The 21521-nt window shown below is 44.3% G+C and overlaps 1 protein-coding gene across 1 annotated transcript in view; it reads left to right on the forward strand.

Moving 5' to 3' along the window:
* suclg1 (succinate-CoA ligase GDP/ADP-forming subunit alph) overlaps window positions 1-21521 on the forward strand; it is a 113406-nt gene that overhangs the window by 31679 nt on the left and 60206 nt on the right. The window contains exon 2 of the mRNA XM_070861370.1: window positions 18443-18549. Within this exon, the coding sequence (XP_070717471.1) occupies window positions 18443-18549 (107 nt within the window). The remainder of the gene's footprint in view (window positions 1-18442; window positions 18550-21521) is intronic.

Genomic DNA, 21521 nt, shown 5'->3' on the forward strand with positions numbered 1-21521 from the left:
TCTGTGCTGGGGCCCCAGCTGTTTACACTGTACATTAATGATTTAGACGAGGGGATTAAATGTAGTATCTCCAAATTTGCGGATGACACTAAGTTGGGTGGCAGTGTGAGCTGCAAGGAGGATTCTATGAGGCTGCAGAGCGACTTGGATAGGTTAGGTGAGTGGGCAAATGCATGGCAGATGAAGTATAATGTGGATAAATGTGAGGTTATCCACTTTGGTGGTAAAAACAGAGAGACAGACTATTATCTGAATGGTGACAGATTAGGAAAAGGGCAGGTGCAAAGAGACCTGAGTGTCATGGTACATCAGTCATTGAAGGTTGGCATGCAGGTACAGCAGGCGGTTAAGAAAGCAAATGGCATGTTGGCCTTCATAGCGAGGGGATCTGAGTACAAGGGCAGGGAGGTGTTGCTACAATTGTACAGGGCCTTGGTGAGGCCACACCTGGAGTATTGTGTACAGTTTTGGTCTCCTAACCTGAGGAAGGACATTCTTGCTATTGAGGGAGTGCAGCGAAGGTTCACCAGACTGATTCCCGGGATGGCGGGACTGACCTATCAAGAAAGACTGGATCAACTGGGCTTGTATTCACTGGAGTTCAGAAGAATGAGAGGGGACCTCATAGAAACGTTTAAAATTCTGACGGGGTTAGACAGGTTAAATGCAGGAAGAATGTTCCCAATGTTGGGGAAGTCCAGAACCAGGGGACACAGTCTAAGGATAAGGGGGAAGCCATTTAGAACTGAGATGAGGAGGAATTTCTTCACCCAGAGAGTGGTGAACCTGTGGAATTCTCTACCACAGAAAGTTGTTGAGGCCAATTCACTAAATATATTCAAAAAGGAGTTAGATGAAGTCCTTACTACTAGGGGAATCAAGGGGTATGGTGAGAAAGCAGGAATGGGGTACTGAAGTTGCATGTTCAGCCATGAACTCATTGAATGGCGGTGCAGGCTAGAAGGGCCGAATGGCCTACTCCTGCATCTATTTTCTATGTTTCTATGTTTCTATCACCCCTGTGCTCGCTGACCTACATTAGCTCCTGGTCCATCAGCTTGTCAAATTTAAAATTCCCATCCTTGAGTTAAAATCCCTCCAGGGTTTCACCAGTTATCTCTTTAACCTCCTCCAACCCTACAACTCTTCGAGATCTCTGATCGCCTCCATTTATGGCCTCTTGTGCATCCCCGATTTACTTCACCCTACCATTGCTGGCCGTGCCTTCAGCTCTCTCGGCCCTTAGCTCTGGAATTCCCTCCCTAAACTTCTGCACCTCTCCTCCTGTGTAAGTCGCACCTTAAATCCGACCTCTCTGACCAAGCTTTTGTTCACTGCCCTAATAATTCCTTAGGTGGCTCGGTGTCACATAAGTGATTGGCTAACTAACAGAAAACAGAGAGTCGGATAAATGGTTCATTCTCTGGTTGGCAACCAGTAACTAGTGGGGTGCCGCAGGGATCAGTGCTGGGACCCCAATTATTTACAATCTATATTAACGACTTGGAAGAAGGGACTGAGTGTACCGTAGTCAAGTTTGCTGACGATACAAAGATGGGAGGAAAAGCAATGTGTGAGGAGGAAAAGCAATGTGTGAGGAGGATACACAAATCTGCAAAAGGACATAGACAGGCTAAGTGAGTGGGCAAAAATTTGGCAGATGGAGTATAATGTTGAAAAGTGCGAGGTCATGCATTTTGGCAGAAAAAAAATCAAAGAGCAAGTAATTATTTAAATGGAGAAAGATTGCAAAGTGCTGCAGTACAGCAGGACCTGGAGGGACTTGAGCATTAAACACAAAAGGATAGTATGCAGGTACAACAAGTGATCAGGAAGGCCAATGGTATCTTGGCCTTTATTGCAAAGGGGATGGAGTATAGAAGTAGCGAAGTCTTGCTACAGTTGTCAGGGTATTGGTGAGGCCACACCTGGAATATTGCGTGCAGTTTTGGTTTCCATATTTATGAAAGGATATAGTTGCTTTGGAGGCAGTTCAGAGAAGGTTCACTAGGTTGATTCCAGAGATGAGGGGGTTGACTTATGAGGAAAGGTTGAGGAGTTTGGGCCTCTACTCATTGGAATTCAGATGAATGAGAGGTGATCTTATCGAAACCTATAAGATTAATGAGGGGGCTTGACAAGGTGGATGCAGAGAAGATGTTTCCACTGATGGGGGAGACTAGAAATAGAGGACATGATCTTAGAATAAGAGGGCACCCATTTAAAACAGAGATGAGGAGAAATTTCTTCTCTCAGAGGGTTGTAAATCTGTGGAATTCGCTGTCTCAGAGAGCTGTGGAAGCTGGGACATTGAATAAATTTAAGACAGAAATAGACAGTTTCTTAAACGATAAGGGGATAAGAGGTTATGAGGACTGGGCAGAGAGGTGGAGCTGAGTCCATGATCAGATCAGCCATGATCTTATTGAATGGTGGAGCAGGCTCGAGGGGCCGTATGGTCTACTCCTGTTCCTATTTCTTATGTTCTTATAACGCTCCTGTGAAGCACCTTGGGACATTTTACGTTAAGGGTGCCATATAAATGCAAGTTGTTGTAGCTACAAAGTAAGTATAGATGAGGGAGGCCATTCAGCCCATCCTTCCATTGAAACCTCCAGCTGAGCATCAGTAAACCTCAATAGCGAGTTTGTGGTGCTTTTATATTGCAGAACTGTTTTGAGAACTGGTTCTGCAATATTGCTTCCTGGTTCCACTGTTTGCATTGCAACAATGACATATTCTGCCTCCTTGCTAACAGGAGAAAAACACTGAACAATACCATGCCAATTATTGTGTGTTTAGAAATGGGGGAAAAAAAAGTTTGAGACATTTTGACAAGAATATGGTCAACAATATGGTCTTGTAAAAAGTCAAAACATAGGCCGAGTTCTTTCCACATCATTTCCTTGCCTCTTATTGCAGCTCCCTCGCACGATTGATCTCAGCAACTCCTGTAAGCCAATCCTCTGGTGATGGTGTCAGAATCTTTGATTTGTTTACGGGATGTGGGCATCGCTGGCAATGCCAGCATTTATTGCCCATCCCTAATTGCCCTTGAGAAGGTGGTGGTGATCCCTCGCCATGAACCGCTGCAGTCCTTGATACTTCTTTAGTAAAACCGAGTGCCTTGCTAGGCCATTTCCGAGGGCAGTTAAGAGTGAACCACATTACTGTGGGTCTGGAGTCACACCGGGTAAGGACGGCAGATTTCCTTCCCTAAAGGACATTAGTGAACCAGATGTTTTTTTTTACAACAATCCAACAGTTTCATGGTCACCATTACTGATTTATTCAATTAACTGCGTTTAAATTCCCCAGATGTCGTGGTAGGATTTGAACTCGTATCTCTGGATCATTAAACCAGGTCTCTGGATCTCTGGATTACAGGTCCAGTAACTCTGCTACCATACCCCTGCTATATAATTTCCTGCACCCCCCCCCCTCAAAAAACAATTTTCTGTGCTCTTCACCTATAGACACTGATCCACGATAGGCTGTTGTTTCACAACCACCTGTCTGATTCCTCAATGCGCACTTGAGCCTTGACCATGAGCATTGGCAGCTTATTTGACTATTTAGGGGCGTAACAGTTGAGCCTGACCTTGAGCTTGGTTCCTGTCCACCGTGCATCCTGCAGGGGTGTCACTGGATAGTGTTCACGCACAGCTGATTCTGAAAACTGCTATTTGTTTACACCCACTGTAGCTCAGGCTGGCTGATGCTGATTCGAATAGTTCTGCTGTAACCCCAGCTAGATTCAACTTGGGACTCTGATGTGTGGCCCAATAGCACACCAAGCAGAGTCTTTATTCACTAAGCCATCAGCTGAACTGCCAGGCGATACATGAAGGTGCCCCTTTTTTAATAACCTCAACAACAACAACAACAACAACAACAACTTGTATTTATATAGCACCTTTAACGTAGTGAAATGTCCCAAAGCACTTCACAGGATTATTATGCGCTAAAAATTTGACACCGATAACTGACACCGTAAGTAGAAATTAGCGCAGGTGACCAAAAGCTTGGTCAAAGAGGTATGTTTTAAGGAGTGTCTTGAAGGAGGAAAGAGAGGTGGAGAGATTTAGGCAGGGATACATTTTTAACAATCCTCAGTGACTTATTGCATAACACAGGTTGAACCTCCCTTGTAGGAACCCTCGGGACTTGCCCTGTTCCGGACGAGGGGTGGTCACGTTAAATTGGATGGTACAGGCACTGAGCATGGGGATATCGGGGCTAGCTGGCTTGGGGCTGGAAGTGCGGTAGAGAGATCGTGGGGGGGTGGGGGGGGCGGCGGGGTGGATCGTGGGGTTAGGCCACGATTGCAGAAGTCGGCAGCGAGAAAGGACTTCAGTTTGTTCATGTCGGAGTTCTGCGCATGCGCCACCCGGTGGCTGGGAATGGTTCTGCATGAAGAGTGGTTCTGGATAAGGGAGTTCTGGATAAGAGAGGCATTCTGACAAAAGAAAATCAGTCCATATTTATGCCATTTATTTTCTTGTTTCCTCCACCGATTTGACCTCTTCTCTCCTGTCCTGAGGGTATTGGCTCCTTGCTGGGGTACTTCTCTGGCAATGGTCACCTTGACGGTATGTGCCAGCAGACTATTAGACTATGCCGAATATTGCAGCCGAGCACCGTGTTGTCCTTGACCGAGAGTCACTCTCAAACACACCACTACACCTCCAGTGGAGTCCCTGGGCTGCCATTCCAGAGCGGGAACCCTGAATGATTTTTTTTCCCTCACTCACCCATGGGGTTGAGGTGAGCTGTAGCAGTCCCACTGCGATGGGTGACATCAGTAATCTCGGTACCGATTGAGGATTGAACCTGATCTGTATGGCTTCGCTATTCATTAGGAAAACTGTGTACCAGTTTGCATGTGTTTGGTTCTCTCGAGCTCATCAATTTCTCCCAAGTCGATTCCTTGGTAATGAATGGCCAGGAGATTTGTGGTCAGCAGCAAAGTGACAGCGCTCGCCGCTGTCCTCAAAGAAAGCTTCCCATAAAGATCTAGCGATCTCTGTGGCATTGATTCCAGCTCTCCCGACCTTCGTTTGAATCTGGGGCCGAATTAGCAGTGTCCAGCAACAGTGATGTCATTAAGCTTGCTAAGCAGCCAATCACATTGAAGAATTCTCAGATAGCAAACCAGGAAGTAAAATACACAGATTATAATTTGCTTTAATAAATTTTACGGAGAGCGAAATAAAAATTGGAACATACACACAGGATTAAGGTAGCAGATAAAATATTATACACACACTTTTAAAACTATATATTAAAAACTTATAATTCTTAATACTATTAATGAAAATATTTGACATTCCACAAATACAAAATGAGTTTTTCAGGGCCAGCACGGTTCTTCAGCAGTCAGTACGGCGTTAAAAACCCAATCACACCTCTTTCAACAGGGTTTAATGTTTTAGGTGGTTTTCAACAGCGATATTCCATTGCAAAATGGGAGGTTTTTGTCAATTCAAGTGATTTCACTGATTGCTGGCTATGGAGAGTGCCACAGCACCACCTATGGCGAAGCAGGGAATGACAGACTGCAACTTCAGGATTTCCGAGTTTATCGGCTCATACACTACATCCTAAATCACTGTCAATTTCAGAGGGGTAATGACAGCGACCGCTGACAGTTTTGCAGTCAATACCCACCGCAAAATCCAGGCCAATATATATTTTTTAATTCCGTTTCTGAGGGGCTATTGATGTTCTTAACTCCCCTTTCAATACCTTTTGTATATTCAGTGTTTCAGAATTGTTCTAATCCAGGCTCACTGTAATAGTTTGACCTTGATATATGACGCTCTCCTCTGATACCTGTTGTAATCCACAGTGCCAATTCCTTTCTTGTTTCTCGTGCACAATATCTGAAAATTGTTTTTCTTTGGACAAAGTAGTTCTGCTTATCCAACGCCAGCTGCAAACTGTATTGGAAAAAAAATCATTGACAGCCTTTTGACATTAAATAATATTTCCGTGCAGGTGAAATGGCATGAAGTAAATTGCTGCTGCAGACCAGATATTGAACAGGAATTGTAATTTTGTGTTTGGACCTCGATATGAAAACCAATACTACATCCATAACCTATTTTGATCCCTTGCCTTGCTCAGTAAACAGGAATTAAATATGAAATTTAGAATAGAATCATAGAATGGTTACAGCACAGAAAGAGGCTATGTGGCCCATCGAGCCCGTGCCTGCTCTCTGCAAGAGCACTTCAACTAGTCCCACTCCCCCGCTCTTTCCCTATAGCACTGCAATTTTTTTTCCTTCAGGTACTTATCCAGTTCACTTTTGAAAGCAAAGACTGAATCTTCCCCCACCACCAGATCCTAACCACTTGGTGCATAAAAAAGTTTTTCCTCATGTCGCCTTTGGTTCTTTTGCCAATGGGTTCAATAGGTGCTTTATTACTACAGGTTTGACCTCCAAAATCCAGAGTTCCGGAATCTACAATATTCCAGAATCCGGACACCGGGCCGACCCGTGGCGGGGGTCGTCTGGAAACCGGAAAATGTTCCGCTATCTGGACTCCCCCTGCCTCGGCGAACCGACTTTGCAATGCCCCGACTTCACCCGTCCCAACTTCTCCCAGCCCCCCTCCCTCCCCTTTACCTCGGCTGCCTGACCCCACCTACCTCAGGCCAGACAAGAAACTCCTCCATGGCGGCGGGGCCCCGCCCGACGACCTCATCGACGGTGCCGGCGACCCGAACAGCTCCTCGGTGAGCCCCCCCCCCTCCTCCCCACCTTTCTGCCGTTCTGAAATCTGGAAATACCCGAACCTGGGCTCGGGTGTTTCCAGATTCGTGACGTCAGAAAGATGTTCCAAAGTCCGGAAAAACACGAAAACCGGCTCGGCTTCGGACTTGAGGTTGCCGGATTCGGGAGGTCGAACCTGTATTAGAATTTTAAAAATGTGGTATTTCATGTTTGCAAATATTGCTGTGATAACCCATACAGTTCTTGAGATTCCTTGCGTCTTGGATCATAATGAAAGTTCTGTTAATTGATTCATGGGATGAGAGGGTTGTATTATGAGGAGAGATTGTGTAAATTGGGCCTATACGCTCCTGAAGTTTAGAAGAATGAGAGGTGATCTCATTGAAACATAATATTTTGAAGGGGATTGACAGAATAGATGTTGAGAGGCTGTCTCCCCTGCCCAGAGAATCTAGAACCAAGGTAACAGTCTCAGGATAAAGGGTCGGTCATTAAAGATTGAGATGAGGAGGAATTTCTTCACTTGGAGGTTGTGAATCTTTGGAATTCTCTACCCTAAAGGGCTCTGGATGCTGAATCATTGAGTTCAAAGCTGTGATACCTAGATTTTGGGACTCCAGGGGAATCAAGGGTTTTGGAGATCTGACGTGAAAGTGGAGTTGAGATCGAAGTTCAGCCATGAGCTTATTGAATGGCGGAGCGGGCTCGAGGGGCTGTAAAGCCTACTCGTACTCCTAATTCGTATGTTCTTTTGGTAGCTTTACCCCAATGTCTGCATTTTCAGCAAGAACAAAACTGAGAGTGCTGGAAATACACAAGTAGGTAGTCAGGTCTTGAGAGAGAAAAGCCAAGTTAATATCTCAGGTTACAAAAGCATATTATAATATATCAGGTTAATGTGTACACCTTCATTGGACCTGAGAACTAAAAAATAAGCACGCATTTTTGTAATGATTAGAGGGGATTTGAGAATGTGTTTCACCCAAAGGGTGGTGGCAGTCTGGAACTCACTGCCTGAAAGGGTGGTAGAGGCAGAAACCCTCACCACATTTAAAAAATACTTGGATATGCACTTGGAGTGCCGTAACCTGCAGGGCTACAGACCAAGAGCTGGAAAATGGGATTAGGCTGGATGGCTCTTTGTTGGCCGGCGCGGACACGATTGGCCGAAATAGCCTCCTTCTGTGCTGTAAATTTCTATGAACATTGAGTACAGTAACCACCTCTCCTCCTTTTGCTCCCTTTTTCTAACCTTACTAAAGTACCCCCTTTTAGCTTTCCAGTTCCGTGCACACTCCAAATGCTAACCTGTTCTTGTCGCAGGTGCTGTGTATTTCCAACATTTTCTGTTTTATTCTTGCATTTTCAGTGATTTGTTTTTGGGGGGAACGGGGGAGTGAGTAATTTCAGGTTCTCCTTGGGGCAGCTTCCTTGATTCCAGTCTCTGCAGTCTTTTCCAAGTTTATTACTTCACACCGTTGTCTGCTTCCCGTGCTCCCTGGTTTTCCTTGGGCCTGTTCCTAAGAACATAAGAAATAGGAGCAGGAGAAGGCCATTTGGCCCCTCGAGCCTGCTCCGCCATTCAATCAGATCTGATCTTGGGCTCAGCTCCACTTCCCTGCCTGCTCCCCATAAGCCTTTACTCCCTTACCGTTCAAAAATCTGTCTATCCACACCTTAAATATATTCAATGACCCAGCCTCCTCAGCTCTCTGGGACAGTGAATTGCACAGATTTACCATCCTCTGAGCGAAGAAATTCCTCCTCATCTCCCTTCTAAATGGGCAACCCCTTATTCTTAAATCATGCCCCCTAGATCTAGTTTCCCCACGAGGGGAAACGTCCTCTCTGCATCTACCTTGTCGAGCCCCCTCAGTATCTTGTATGTTTCAATAAGATCACCTCTCATTCTTCTAAACTCCAATGAGTACAGGCCCAATCTGCTCAACCTTTCTTCATAATTCAACCCCTTCATCTCAGGAATCAACCGAGTGAACTGAACTGCCTCCCTGGTTATTGGCATCTGTCAGCTCAACATTGTATTAATGAGTGAATCCAATCTCTGTAAACCTTAAAGGACTCCTGCAGTTACTTCTCTTGCTGTGCTGATTCCAAACTACCCATTTTATAGTGTGTGTGTGTGTGTGTGTGTGTGGCATTGATCTTCCTCGCTTTTATTTGACGCCTCATCTGCTCTCCCTGCAGCCTCATGTTCATTCCATCAGCAGTGCCGCCCGCGTCAACAATGACAGCCAGCACAATGACCGTAGACTCTAGTACATGGTGCTTGAAATGACTGCAGGCTCTATAAATAGGTGAATAGACAGTTTCGAGTTAACTGTTAGTTAATAACGGGACTTTGGATGCAGATAGTGAGAGCATATTAGACACACTTTTTTTTCTTTGGCAAAAATAAATAATTGAGGGAAGTCATTGAGTTGAGTAGTCAAGGCTGAGATCGATAGATTTTTGGACTCTAGGGGAATCAAGGGATTTGGCGGGCAAGCGGAGTTCTTCTGAACTCCAATAAGAATAGGCCCAACCTACTCAACCTTTCTTCATAAGTCAACCCCCTCATCTCCGGAATCAACCGAGTGAACCTTCTCTGAACAGCCTCCAACGCAAGTATAACCTTCCTTACATAAGGAGACCAAAACTGTATGCAGTACTCCAGGTGTGGCCTCACCAATACCCTGTTCAGTTGTAGCAGGACTTCTCTGCTTTTATACTCCATCCCCCTTGCAATAAAGGCCAACATTCCATTTGCTTTCCTGGTTACTTGCTGTACCTGAATACTAACTTTTTGTGTTCCATGCACAAGGTCCCTCTGCACTGCAGCACTTTGCAATTTTTCTCCATTTAAATTATAATTTGCTTTTCTATTTTGTTCTGCCAGTGGATAACCTCACATTTTCCCATACTCCATCTGCCAAATTTTTGCCCACTCACTTAACCTGTCTATATCCCTTTGCAGATTTTTGTGCCCTCCTCACAATTTGCTTTCCCACCCATCTTTGTATCATCAGCAAACTTGGCTACATTACACTTGGTCCCTTCTTCCAAGTCATGAATATAGATTGTAAACAGTTGAGGCCCCAGCACCGATCCCTGCAGCACCCCACTAGTTACTGTTTGCCAATCGGAAAATCATCCATTTATCCCGACTCTCTGTTTTCTGTTAGTTAGCCAGTCCTCTATCCATGCTAATATATTACCCCCAACCCTGTGAGCTTTTATCTTGTGCAGTAACCTTTTTATGTGGCACCTTATCGAACGCCTTCTGGAAATCTAAATACACCACATCCACTGGTTCCCCCTTATCCACACTGCTCGTTGCATCCTCAAAGAACTCCAGCAAATTTGTTAAACATGATTTCCCTTTCATAAAACCATGCTGACTCTGCTTGATTGAATTATGCTTTTCCAAACGTCCCGATACTGCTTCCTTAATAACAGACTCCAGTGTTTTCCCAACGACAGATGTTAGGCTAACTGGTCGATAGTTTCCTGCTTTCTGTCTGCCTCCTTTCTTAAATAGGGGCGTTACATTTGCAGTTTTTTAATCCGCAGGGACCTCCCCAGAATCCAGGGAATTTTGGTAGATTACAACCAATGTATCCACTATCTCTGCAGCCACTTCTTTTAAGATCCTAGGATGTAAGCCATCAGGTCCAGGGGACTTGTCTGCCTTTAGTCCCATTATTTTACTGAGTACTACTTCTTGAGTGATAGTGATTGTATTAAGTTCCTCCCTCCCTATAGCCCCTTGATTATCCACTATTGGGATGTTTTTAGTGTCTTCTACCATGAAGACCGATACAAAATATTTGTTGAACGTCTCTGCCATTTCCCCGTTCTCCATTATTAATTCCCCAGTCTCATCCTCTAGGGGACCAACATTTACTTTAGCCACTCTTTTCCTTTTTTTGTAACTGTAAAAACTTTTACTATCTGTTTTTATATTCCATGCTAATTTACTTTCATAATCTATCTTCTCTCTATCATTTTTTTATTTGTCCTTTGCTGGCTTTTAAAAGTTTCTGCTTTTAGTCCCATTTTAACGAGTACTACTACTTTAGTGATAAGTTCCTCCCTCCCTCTAGCCCCTTGATTATCCACTATTGGGATGTTTTTAGTGGCCTTCCACTAGTCTTGGTCACATTGTATGCCCTTTGTTTCAATTTGATACCATCCCTTATTTCCTTAGTTCGCCACGGATTGTTAATACTTCTCTTATAGTCTTTCCTTCTCATTGGGATATATTTTTGTTGCGAGTTATGAAATATCTCCTTAAATGTCTGCCACTGCTCATCAACCGTCCCATACTTTCATCTATTTTCCTAGTCCACTTTAGCCAACTCTGCCCTCATATCTTTGTAGTCTCCTTTGTTTAAGCTTAGGACACTGGTTTGAGATCCAACTTTCTCACCCTCCAACTGAATTTAAAATTCAACCATGCTATGGTCACTCATTCCTAGAGGATCCTTTACTACGAGATCATTTATTAATCCTGTCTTATTACATAGTACCAGATCTAAGATAGCCAGCTCCCTGGTTGGTTCTGCAAATACCCTGGCTAATTTGCTTTGTTCAATTAATAAGAAGGTTAAAATTGCCCATGATTATTGCCGATGAGGAAATACAGTTGCGTGGATCGACTCGAGAAGCTGGGATTGTTCTCATTTGAACAGAGAAGGGTAAGATAAGATTTGATAGAGGTGTTCAAAATCATGAAAGATTTAGATAGAGTAAATAAAAGAAACCTGTTTCTAATGACAGAAGGTCGAGAACCAAAGGGCACAGATTTTAGGTGATTGTCACAAAAAACAGGCAACATGAGGAAACATTTTTACGCAACAACCGGTTAGGATTTGGAATGCACGATCTGATAGAGTGGTGGAAACAAATTCTATAGTAGCCTTCAAAAGGGAATTCGATAAATATTTGAAGGAGAGAAAATTGCAAGGATATGAGGAAAGAGCGGGGGAGTGGGACTAACTGGATTGAACATAAGAAATAGGAGCAGGAATAGGCCACCTGGCCCCTCGAGCCTGCTCCGCCAGTTAATAAGATCATGGCTGATCTGATCATGGACTCAGCTCCACTTCCCTGCCCACTACCCATAATCCTTTATTCCCTTATCGCTCAAAAATCTGTCTATCTCCACCTTAAATATATTCAATGACCCAGCCTCCACAGCTCTCTGGGGCAGAGAATTCCACAGATTTACAACCCTCTGAGAGAAGAAATTCCTCCTCAAATGGGTGGCCCCTTTTTCTAAGACTATGCTCCCGAGTTATAGTTTCCCCTATGAGTGGAAATATCCTCTCTGCAATCCACCTTGTTGAGCCCTCTCATTCATTATCTTATATTTTTCGATAAGATCACCTCTCATTCTTCTGAACTCCAATGAGCCGATGCCGACTCGATCGACCGAATGGCCTCCTTTGGTGCTGTACTAATCTATGATTCTATGTGTTTTTTTGTGAAACTGTGTTAAGTTTATGCTCCCTCATTAGCAAGAATATCTTACAGTATCTACCTCATCATAACCCTTCATAATATTGACCATTTTTATTTACCTTTTCTGCTGTAGTGGTGTTACCCTCGCCCTTCAAGTAACATCCTAGTGAATCGATGCTGTACCTTTTCCATTGCTTTTATCCTTTCTATAATGGAGTGCTCAAAACTGCACACATTTCTCCAACTGTGGCTGAAGGTCTTTCATAACTTCAACATTGTGTCATTACTTTGGATATTCTATAGATTGTACAAATACAAAAGCAATGATTCTGTTTGCCTTTAGTATGGCATTCTCTGCTTGCACTGCGTATTTCATTACCCGTGTTCCTCTGGGATATTTCAGATATTGACTTTAATTACACTATGCACTTTGCTGGAGGGGTCACTTGCCAATTATAGTACCTTAACTGCTGCCATGGTAGAGATGAGTTAACTCAGCACAAACTGTGGATCAGCCTTTGCACTTTCCTGGATTGTATGGATCAGTTTTGTTTTATTCGTTCACGGGATGTGGGCACCACTTATTGCCCATCCCTAATTGCCCTTGAGAAGATGGTGGTGAGCCGCCGCCTTGAACCGCTGCAGTCCGTGTGGTGAAGGTACTCCCACAGTGCTGTTAGGGAGCGAGTTCCAGGATTTTGACCCAGCGACGACGCAGGAACGGCAAATCAGGATGGTGTGTGACTTGGAGAGGAACTTGCAGATGGTGGCGTTCCCATGCGCCTGCAGGCCTTGTCCTTCTAGGTGGTAGAGGTCGTGGGTTTGGGAACTGCTGTCGAAGAAAAGTTGTACATGAGACAGTGCTCTTGGGGAGCTCCAGCATAGACTCTATTGAAGTTGGGACTTGCTGCTTTGTCTAACTTAAGTGCTGCATTTCCTAGTGCATTTATCTACAAAGCTACTGAGGGTGTCATTGGAAAATGTATTTTAATGCAAATGAATCCAAGATCTGAGCACTTTAGTTTGAAGAATTGATGTTCGATGAATCTGTTGGAAGTTATCTGTGGCTCACCTCCCCTGTAAACCTCAGCCAACTTGACACTGCATGCACATCTGAGTTCCCATTCACAGTCAGTCCAGCTGTGGGATGTTGATGAAGCTGGAATTCAGTTCGGCTCCTCTTGATATCCAGTAAAGAAATGTCTTCATGAGAACATGAGAACATAAGAACATAAGAAATAGGAGCAGGAGTAGGCCATTTAGCCCCTCGAGCCTGCTCCGCCATTTAATATCATGGCTGATCTGATCATGGACTCAGCTCCACTTCCCTGCCCGCTCCCCATAACACTTCACTCCCATATCGCTCACAAATCTGTCTATCTCCACCCTAAATATATTCAATGACCCAGCCTCCACAGCACTCTGGGGCAGAGAATTCCATAGATTTACGACCCTCTGAGAGAAGAAATTCCTCCTTTTCTCAGTTCTAAATGGGCGACCCCTTATTCTGAAACTATGCCCCCTAGTTCTAGATTCCACCATGAGGGGAAACATCCTCTCTGCATCTACCTTATCGAGCCCCCTCAGAATCTTATACGATTCAGTAAGTTTCTTCTTTTCCTATTGGATTAATATTGGACGAAATGCAATGTTGGCAACTGATTAAAGACAGGAACTCATCGTGTGGGGAATGGTGGGCGCAGATAATGGACAGCACGCTTGGCCCTTGATGGCCTAACGTTACTAAGGAGTCCCTCCATAGCAATAACTCGTTAACAGTCAGAGTAGATTTACAAAGGATAGGTTCAACTTTGACTGCTTTGAGGATGTTACTAATAAGGTAGATAGTGGAGCTCCCTATGAAATAGTTACATAGGATTACATAGGATATACAGCACGGAAACGGGCCAATCAGCCCAACCAGTCCATGCCGGCGTTTATGCATTACTCGAGCCTCCTCCCATCTTTGCTCATCTCAATCTATCCACATAACCCTCTGTTCCCTTCTCCCTCATATACTTGTCTAGCCTATACTATACTATTCGCTTCCACCACTCCCTGTGGTAGCGAGTTCCACATTCTCACCACTCTTTGGATAAAGAAGTTTCTTCTGAATTCCCTATTGGATTTCTTATATTGATGGCCTCTAGTTATGCTCTTCCCCACAAGTGGTAACATTCTCTCAGTACCCAATTTATCAAAATCTTTCATGATTTTGAAGACCTCGATTAGGTCAGACCTCAGCCTTCTTTGTTCAAGAGAAAAGAGACCAGCCTGTTCATCCTTTCCTGATAAGTATACCCTCATATTTCTGGTATCATCCTTGTAAATCGGCTCTACACCCTCTCCAGTACCTCGATATCCTTTTTATAATATGGCAAGCAGAACTGTATGCAGTACTTTTAAGTGTGGTCTAACCAAGGTTCAGTACAGGTTGAGCATAATTTCCTAATTTTCAATTCTATGCCTCTAGAAATAAAGCCGAGTGCTTGCTTTTTTTAAGGCCTTGTTAACCTGTGTCGCAACTTTTAGTGATTTGTGTATTTGTACTCTCAGATCCGCTTGTTCCTCTACCCCACCCAGACCCTCACCCTCAAAGTAATAAGTGACCTCCTTATTCTTCCTACCAAAATTTATTTATATTTTAAAAGCCTTGGATGAAGTTCCACATGGAAGGCTTCTAATTAAAATGAAAATCATGGGAATCCTTGGCACTGAGTAAAAGTCAGTATTAAAAATAGCAAACGGAGTTTGCTAGTGAGACATGTAAAGCACGGCATGGAGAAATGTTGTGTACCGCAGGGCTCAATGCTTAAGAACCTGTTGTTTCAACTCTACACAAATGACCTTCATGCTGAAACCGATAGTAGTAAGCTTGTCAAATTCACATCATTAAAATAAGAGCGGTAGAGATGGAGGTTGCAGTTAATAATTTGTAAAAGGATTTAGATCAGTTATGCAACTGGCAGACTGCAAGTGGAATTTAATCCTGACAAACACAAAGTATTGTACATTGGGAAGAAAAAATGTTCCTAACCATAAGTATGCAGTGAATGGCATAGGTTAACCAAGCAAGATCTAAGGAAAGAAAGACTTGGATTTATATAGCGCCTTTCACGATCACCGGATGTCTCAAAGCGCTTTACAGTCAATGAAGTACTTTTGGAGCATAGTCACTGTAATGTAAGAAACACAGCAGTCAATTTGCGCACAGCAAGCTCCACAAACAGCAATGTGACAATGACCAGATAATCTGTTTTTTTTTTGTTATGTTGACTGAGGGATAAATATTGGCCAGGATATCGGGGATAACTTCCCTGCTCTTCTTCGAAATAGTGCCACGGGATCTTTTCCATCCACTTGAGAGGGCAGACTCAAGGTCTCGGGTTAACATCTCATCCGAAAGACTGAAGAAAAGGGTCTGGGAAGAATAGCAAGCACATTGTTGTTAATCTCTCGACACCTGTGGATGCGAGTCTACAGACGTTATGTTGAGGTTTTTTAACCCACAGGTCAGACCATTCCTGGAGTACCATGCCCACTTTCGGTCACTGCTAAAGGGAGAGGGTACAGGGGAGAGCAGCAAGCATGACTCCAAGGAGGACGAATATGAGGAAAGACTGAAGAAGCTTAAGCTGTACAGTCCAAGAGGTTTGGGAGGGGGGAAAACACATGAAGGTACATGGTGTTAAATTGTGTAGATAAAGTGACCCGAGAATACCATGTCAATCAATGTTCAGCCAGTAGGACCAGAGATTTGCATTTTAATGAATTTAATTTTAAGACTAATATTCAAAAAGATTTTCTTTATTCTAAACATGAATGACCTTGTGAGTAATATGCCCGGTAGGGTAGTAGTGACGTACATTAATAATCAAACGCAGACAATGTTCCCTTTAATTTTTTTGGGTGGGTGGCCCATTCAAAATACCGCACACGTGCGGTTATTCCTATTTAAAAGCCAGTGAGCCGGCTGTACATGGCTTAAAGAGAACACTGGTTATAGATGAAAGTTGCATTTTAATGAATTTAATGAACATTGGTTGTAGACAAGAGAGGCTTAGACATCAGTAGGCTGAATGTCGTTTTCTCAACCTTGGCTACTCTTGGGATTGTGGCTCTTGACAAAGTTGGTAACACTGGGGTTTAACGATAGCACACTGTAAATTACTAATTCTCCCCAGGATGTGGCAAAAGGAATTAAAAGTAGTCTCGATTTTAAAATTCTCATCCTTATTTTCAAATCCCTCCATGGCCTTGCCCCTCCTTATCTCTGTAACCTCCACCAGCCCTATAATCTTCCGAGATCACTGCGCTCCTCTAATTCTAATTAGCGTCAGCAGTGGTTCAGTAGGCAGCACCTCTGAGTCAGAAGGTTGTGGGTTCAAGTCCCACTTCAGCGACTTGAGAACAGAATCTAGGCTGACATTCACTGGTCAGACGTGCCGTCTTTCGGATGAGACATTAAACCGAGTGGACGTAAAAGATTCCATGACACTATTTTGAAGAAGAGCAGGTGGCCAGGCCAATATTTATCCCTCAATCAACATAACAAAAAAACAGATTATCTGGTCATTATCACATTGCTGTTTTGTGGGAGCTTGCTGTGTGCAAATTGGCTGCCGCCTTTCCCATATTATAACTACACTCCAAAAGTACTTAATTGGCTGTAAAGTGCTTTGAGAAGTCTGGTGGTCGTGAAAGGCGCTATATAACTGCAAGTCTTTCTAGCCTCTTGAGCATCCCCGATTTTAATCGCTCCACCATTGGTGGCCCATAGCAGCCTCACTCTCTTTGCACCCTGCACATTACTTCAGCTTAGATGTTCATCTTGTGTTAATAAAGAAAATGTGCACCTATCCCGATGGGAGATTATTTGTTTTGATGAGGTCTGTACGGTGTAATAAAGTTTCATAGCTGGTTTCTTTGGTACGTTAATTATTGAATGTGTTTCATCATTCTACCTTGTTAATATGGGCAGATATATAAAGATGTATGATATATAAAGATGTATATTACTTCAATCGCGAGATAGGCCCGTTTCTAGCTGGGGTGAAGATCACCTCTTACAAAAGGTAGGTACTGAGAATTATCAGGGCTCAAGTGATGTCCTGAACTAATTTTGATCACCTGGGAGGGTCAGAGAGGAATTTCTCAGAATCTTACCGCCCCCTGCCCCCCCCCCCCTGCTGAAAAATTGGCCTGGGTTTTTAATCTCTTTTTTTTGTCTCCAAATATAATGTGGATAAAAGTGAGGTTATCCAGTTTGGTGGCAAAAACATGAAGGCAGAATATTATCTGAATGGCGGCAGACTTAGAAAAGGGTAGGTGCAACGAGACCTGGGTGTCATGGTACATCAGTCATTGAAGGTTTGCATGCAGGTGCAGCAGGCGGTGAAGAAGGCAAATAGCATGTTGGCCTTCATAGTTAGGGGATTTGAATATAGGAGCAGGGAGGTCTTGCTGCAGCTGTACAGGGCCTTGGTGAGGCCTCACCTGGAATATTGTGTACAGTTTTGGTCTCCTAATCTGAGGAAGGACATTCTTGCTATTGAGGGAGTGCAGCAAAGGTTCACCAGACTGATTCCCGGGATGGCAGGACTGACATATGAGGAGAGACTGGAGCGACTGGGCCTGTATTTACTAGAGTTTAGAAGAATGAGAGGGGATCTCATAGAAACATATAAAATTCTGACGGGATTGGACAGGTTAGATGCAGGAAGAATGTTCCCGATGTTGGGGGAGTCCAGAATCTGGGGTCACAGTCTTAGGATAAGGGGTAAGCCATTTAGGATCGAGATGAGGAGAAACTTCTTCATCAGAGAGTTGTTCACCTGTGGAATTCTCTACCGCAGAGAGTTGTTGATGCCAGTTCGTTAGATATATTCAAGAGGGAATTGGATAAGGTTCTTATGGCTAAAGGGATCACAGGGTAGGGAGAGAAAGCAGGAAAGGGATACTGAGGTGAATGATCAGCCATGATCTTATTGAATGGTGGTGCAGGCTCGAAGGGACGAATGGCCTACTCCTGCACCTATTTTCTATGTTTTGAAGGAGACCATGTGGTTTGTGGGTATGGCTCGAGTGGGCCAGACTGGATGGTCCAGAGGGTCTTTTCTTACCTATCATTGTTTGTATGTGAATGTTGACTTTGCCATTGGACCTCCTTGAGTCAGTACAGCATGTGTAATCAGTGCAAAAGCAGACTTATGTTGCTAACTCTTTTCCTTTTGTTAGTTGCAGTGGAGCGGAGCGGAGTGAGACACTGCTACACCGGCTCAAGGCAAAACCTCTACATAGACAAGGCGACAAAGGTCATTTGCCAGGGTTTTACTGGGAAGCAGGTGCGTCTTGTTTGCATTTCCGTCTGTCGATGAACAGTGGTTAACTTGTCAAAATATATTTCTCATATAATTTTAATTTTGACACTTGGCATGAAAGCCGGTATAGGTATAATCTTTGGACCTTCAGCCCAGAGTGTTCGGGGCCGAAATTGTCCACCGGCCGAAACGTGGCATACCTACCGTTTTTGATGTGTTCTGCCCGGCACAATGTATGGGCAGCATAACCGTCGAAATTCAGCACTTCGGGGATTTTTTTGAAGTGGGGCGGACATGACTTCATCATGAGGACGGAGTGGCCGTCACTAGGGGGGTGGAGTGGCTGACGCTGCAAGGCATCAGCGCCGTGCTCATGTAGTCATCGCGCTGGCACGTCACAACGTCTCTCCCCTTCAGTTAAAGGGGAGGGCCGCTGCAAACTCTGCAGCTACTTTAGTGGCAATTACTGAATACCAGGGTGGATTTTGGCTGGGCCAGCGGCCTGGCATCCAAGAGGAGGTGCCAAGATGTCGTGGTGGCCTGGCTGAGCCTGGGGGCATAATTGGCGGCCCGATCTGGCAGTCGGCCGACAAAAAAATAAGATGGTGTTGCCGGCAGCGACATCTCCCCTTTAAGGGCAGCCGAGCCGTCATGCCACAGATAGCAAAAGCTGTCGAGGGCATCGACCAGCGGAGTGGGGGTGGGGTGGGCACTCACATGGGGAAATTCCGGGAAAAGGGCAATTTCCTGAGGGGCAATTTCGCGAAGGGGTCCCCGCCAGTCAGTAATGGGTCGGCACTGCTCTAAACCTGAGGAAGGGCAATTTTCAAATGGCAATCCTTCTGCGGAGACTTGGCGGCCATTCTGCACCAACCCTTGGTTAGAGGCCTTACAGCAAGGAACAATTTCGGCCGTTGGTGTATTAACAATGGCAGGCTCCCATAGGCTCTGTGTAAATCAATTCCTTTTAATTTCAAATTTGCCTTTACTTCAGAAAAGAATCATTTGAATGAAAGAACTTGCATTTATATTACCTTTAATGACCTTTACCACAACCAATGGAGAATTTTAAAATTGTCATCACTGTTGTGATGTAGGGAAACGTGGCAGCCATTTTGTGCACTGCAAGATTCTGTAATCAGCAGTGAGATAATTGACCAGTTAATCTGTTTTCGTGATGTTTTAGCGATAAATATTACTCAGGACGCCAGGGAGAACTCCCATGCTCTTCTGCAAATAGTGCCATGGGATCCTTTACGTCCACTGTAAAAGGGCAGCTGGGGCCTTGCTTAACATCTCATCTGAAAAATTAAACAGGATATACAGCACAGAAACAGGCCATTCGGCCCAACCAGTCCATGCTGGCGTTTATTCTCCACTTGAGCCTCCTCCCGTTTTTCCTCATCTAAATCTATCAGCATAACCGTCTATTCCCTTTTTCCTCATATGCTTGTCTAGCCTCCCCTTAAATGTATCTATACTATTGGCTTCAGCCACTCCCTGTGGTAGAGAGTACCACATTCTCACCGCTCTTTGGGTAAAGAATTTTCTTCTGAATTCCCTATTGGATTTCTTGGTGACTGTCTTATGTTGATGGCCTCGAGTTATGCTCTTCCCCACAGTTGAATACATTCTCACTGTATCCGGTCTATGCAAACTTCAAAACCTTTCATAATTTTAAGAAAGAAAGATTTACATTTATATAGCGCCTTTCACAACCACTGGACGTCTCAAAGCGCTTTACAGCCAATTAAGTACTTCTGGTGTGTAGTCACTGTTGTAATGTGGGAAATGTGGCAGCCAATTTGCACACAGCAACTCCCACAGACAGCAATGTGATCATTTTCTTCTCCGAAATCCGGCATGGCCTTGGCCCCAAGATTGATGGATTTGAGTCGTTGTTCCTGTACCTCACATTTATCTGTGTTAGAAACATAGAAACATAGAAAATAGGTGCGGGAGTAGGCCATTCAGCCCTTCTAGCCTGCACCGCCATTCAATGAGTTCATGGCTGAACATGCAACTTCAGTACCCCCTTCCTGCTTTCTCGCCATACCCCTTGATCCCCCTAGTAGTAAGGACTTCATCAAACTCCCTTTTTGAATATATTTAGTGAATTGGCCTCAACAACTTTCTGTGGTAGAGAATTCCACAGGTTCACCACTCTCTGGGTGAAGAAGTTTCTCCTCATCTCGGTCCTAAATGGCTTACCCCTTATCCTTAGACTGTGACCCCTGGTTCTGGACTTCCCCAACATTGGGAACATTCTTCCTGCATCTAACCTGTCGAAACCCGTCAGAATTGTAAACGTTTCTATGAGGTCACCTCTCATTCTTCTGAACTCCAGTGAATACAAGCCCAGTTGATCCAGTCTTTCTTGATAGGTCAGTCCCACCATCCCAGGAATCAGTCTGGTGAACCTTCCCTGCACTCCCTCAATAGCAAGAATGTCCTTCCTCAAGTTAGGAGACCAAAACTGTACACAATACTCCAGGTGTGGCCTCACCAAGGCCCTGTACAACTGTAGCAACACTTCCCTGTCCCTGTACTCAAATCCCCTCGCTATGAAGGCCAACATGCCATTTGCTTTCTTAACTACCTGCTGTACCTGCAAGCCAACCTTCAATGACTGATGTACCATGACACCCAGGTCTCGTTGCACCTCCCCTTTTCCTAATCTGTCACCATTCAGATAATAGTCTGTCTCTCTGTTTTTACCACCAAAGTGGATAACCTCACATTTATCCACATTATACTTCATCTGCCATGCATTTGCCCACTCACCTAACCTATCCAAGTCACTCTGCAGCCTCATAGCATCCTCCTCGCAGCTCACACTGCCATCCAACTTAGTGTCATCCGCAAATTTGGAGATACTACATTTAATCCCCTCGTCTAAATCATTAATGTACAGCGTAAACAGCTGGGGCCCCAGCACAGAACCTTGCGGTACCCCACTAGTCACTGCCTGCCATTCTGAAAAGTACCCATTTACT

This window comes from Pristiophorus japonicus, chromosome 2, assembly GCF_044704955.1.
Source record: "Pristiophorus japonicus isolate sPriJap1 chromosome 2, sPriJap1.hap1, whole genome shotgun sequence".
Taxonomy (NCBI): Eukaryota; Metazoa; Chordata; class Chondrichthyes; family Pristiophoridae; genus Pristiophorus; species Pristiophorus japonicus.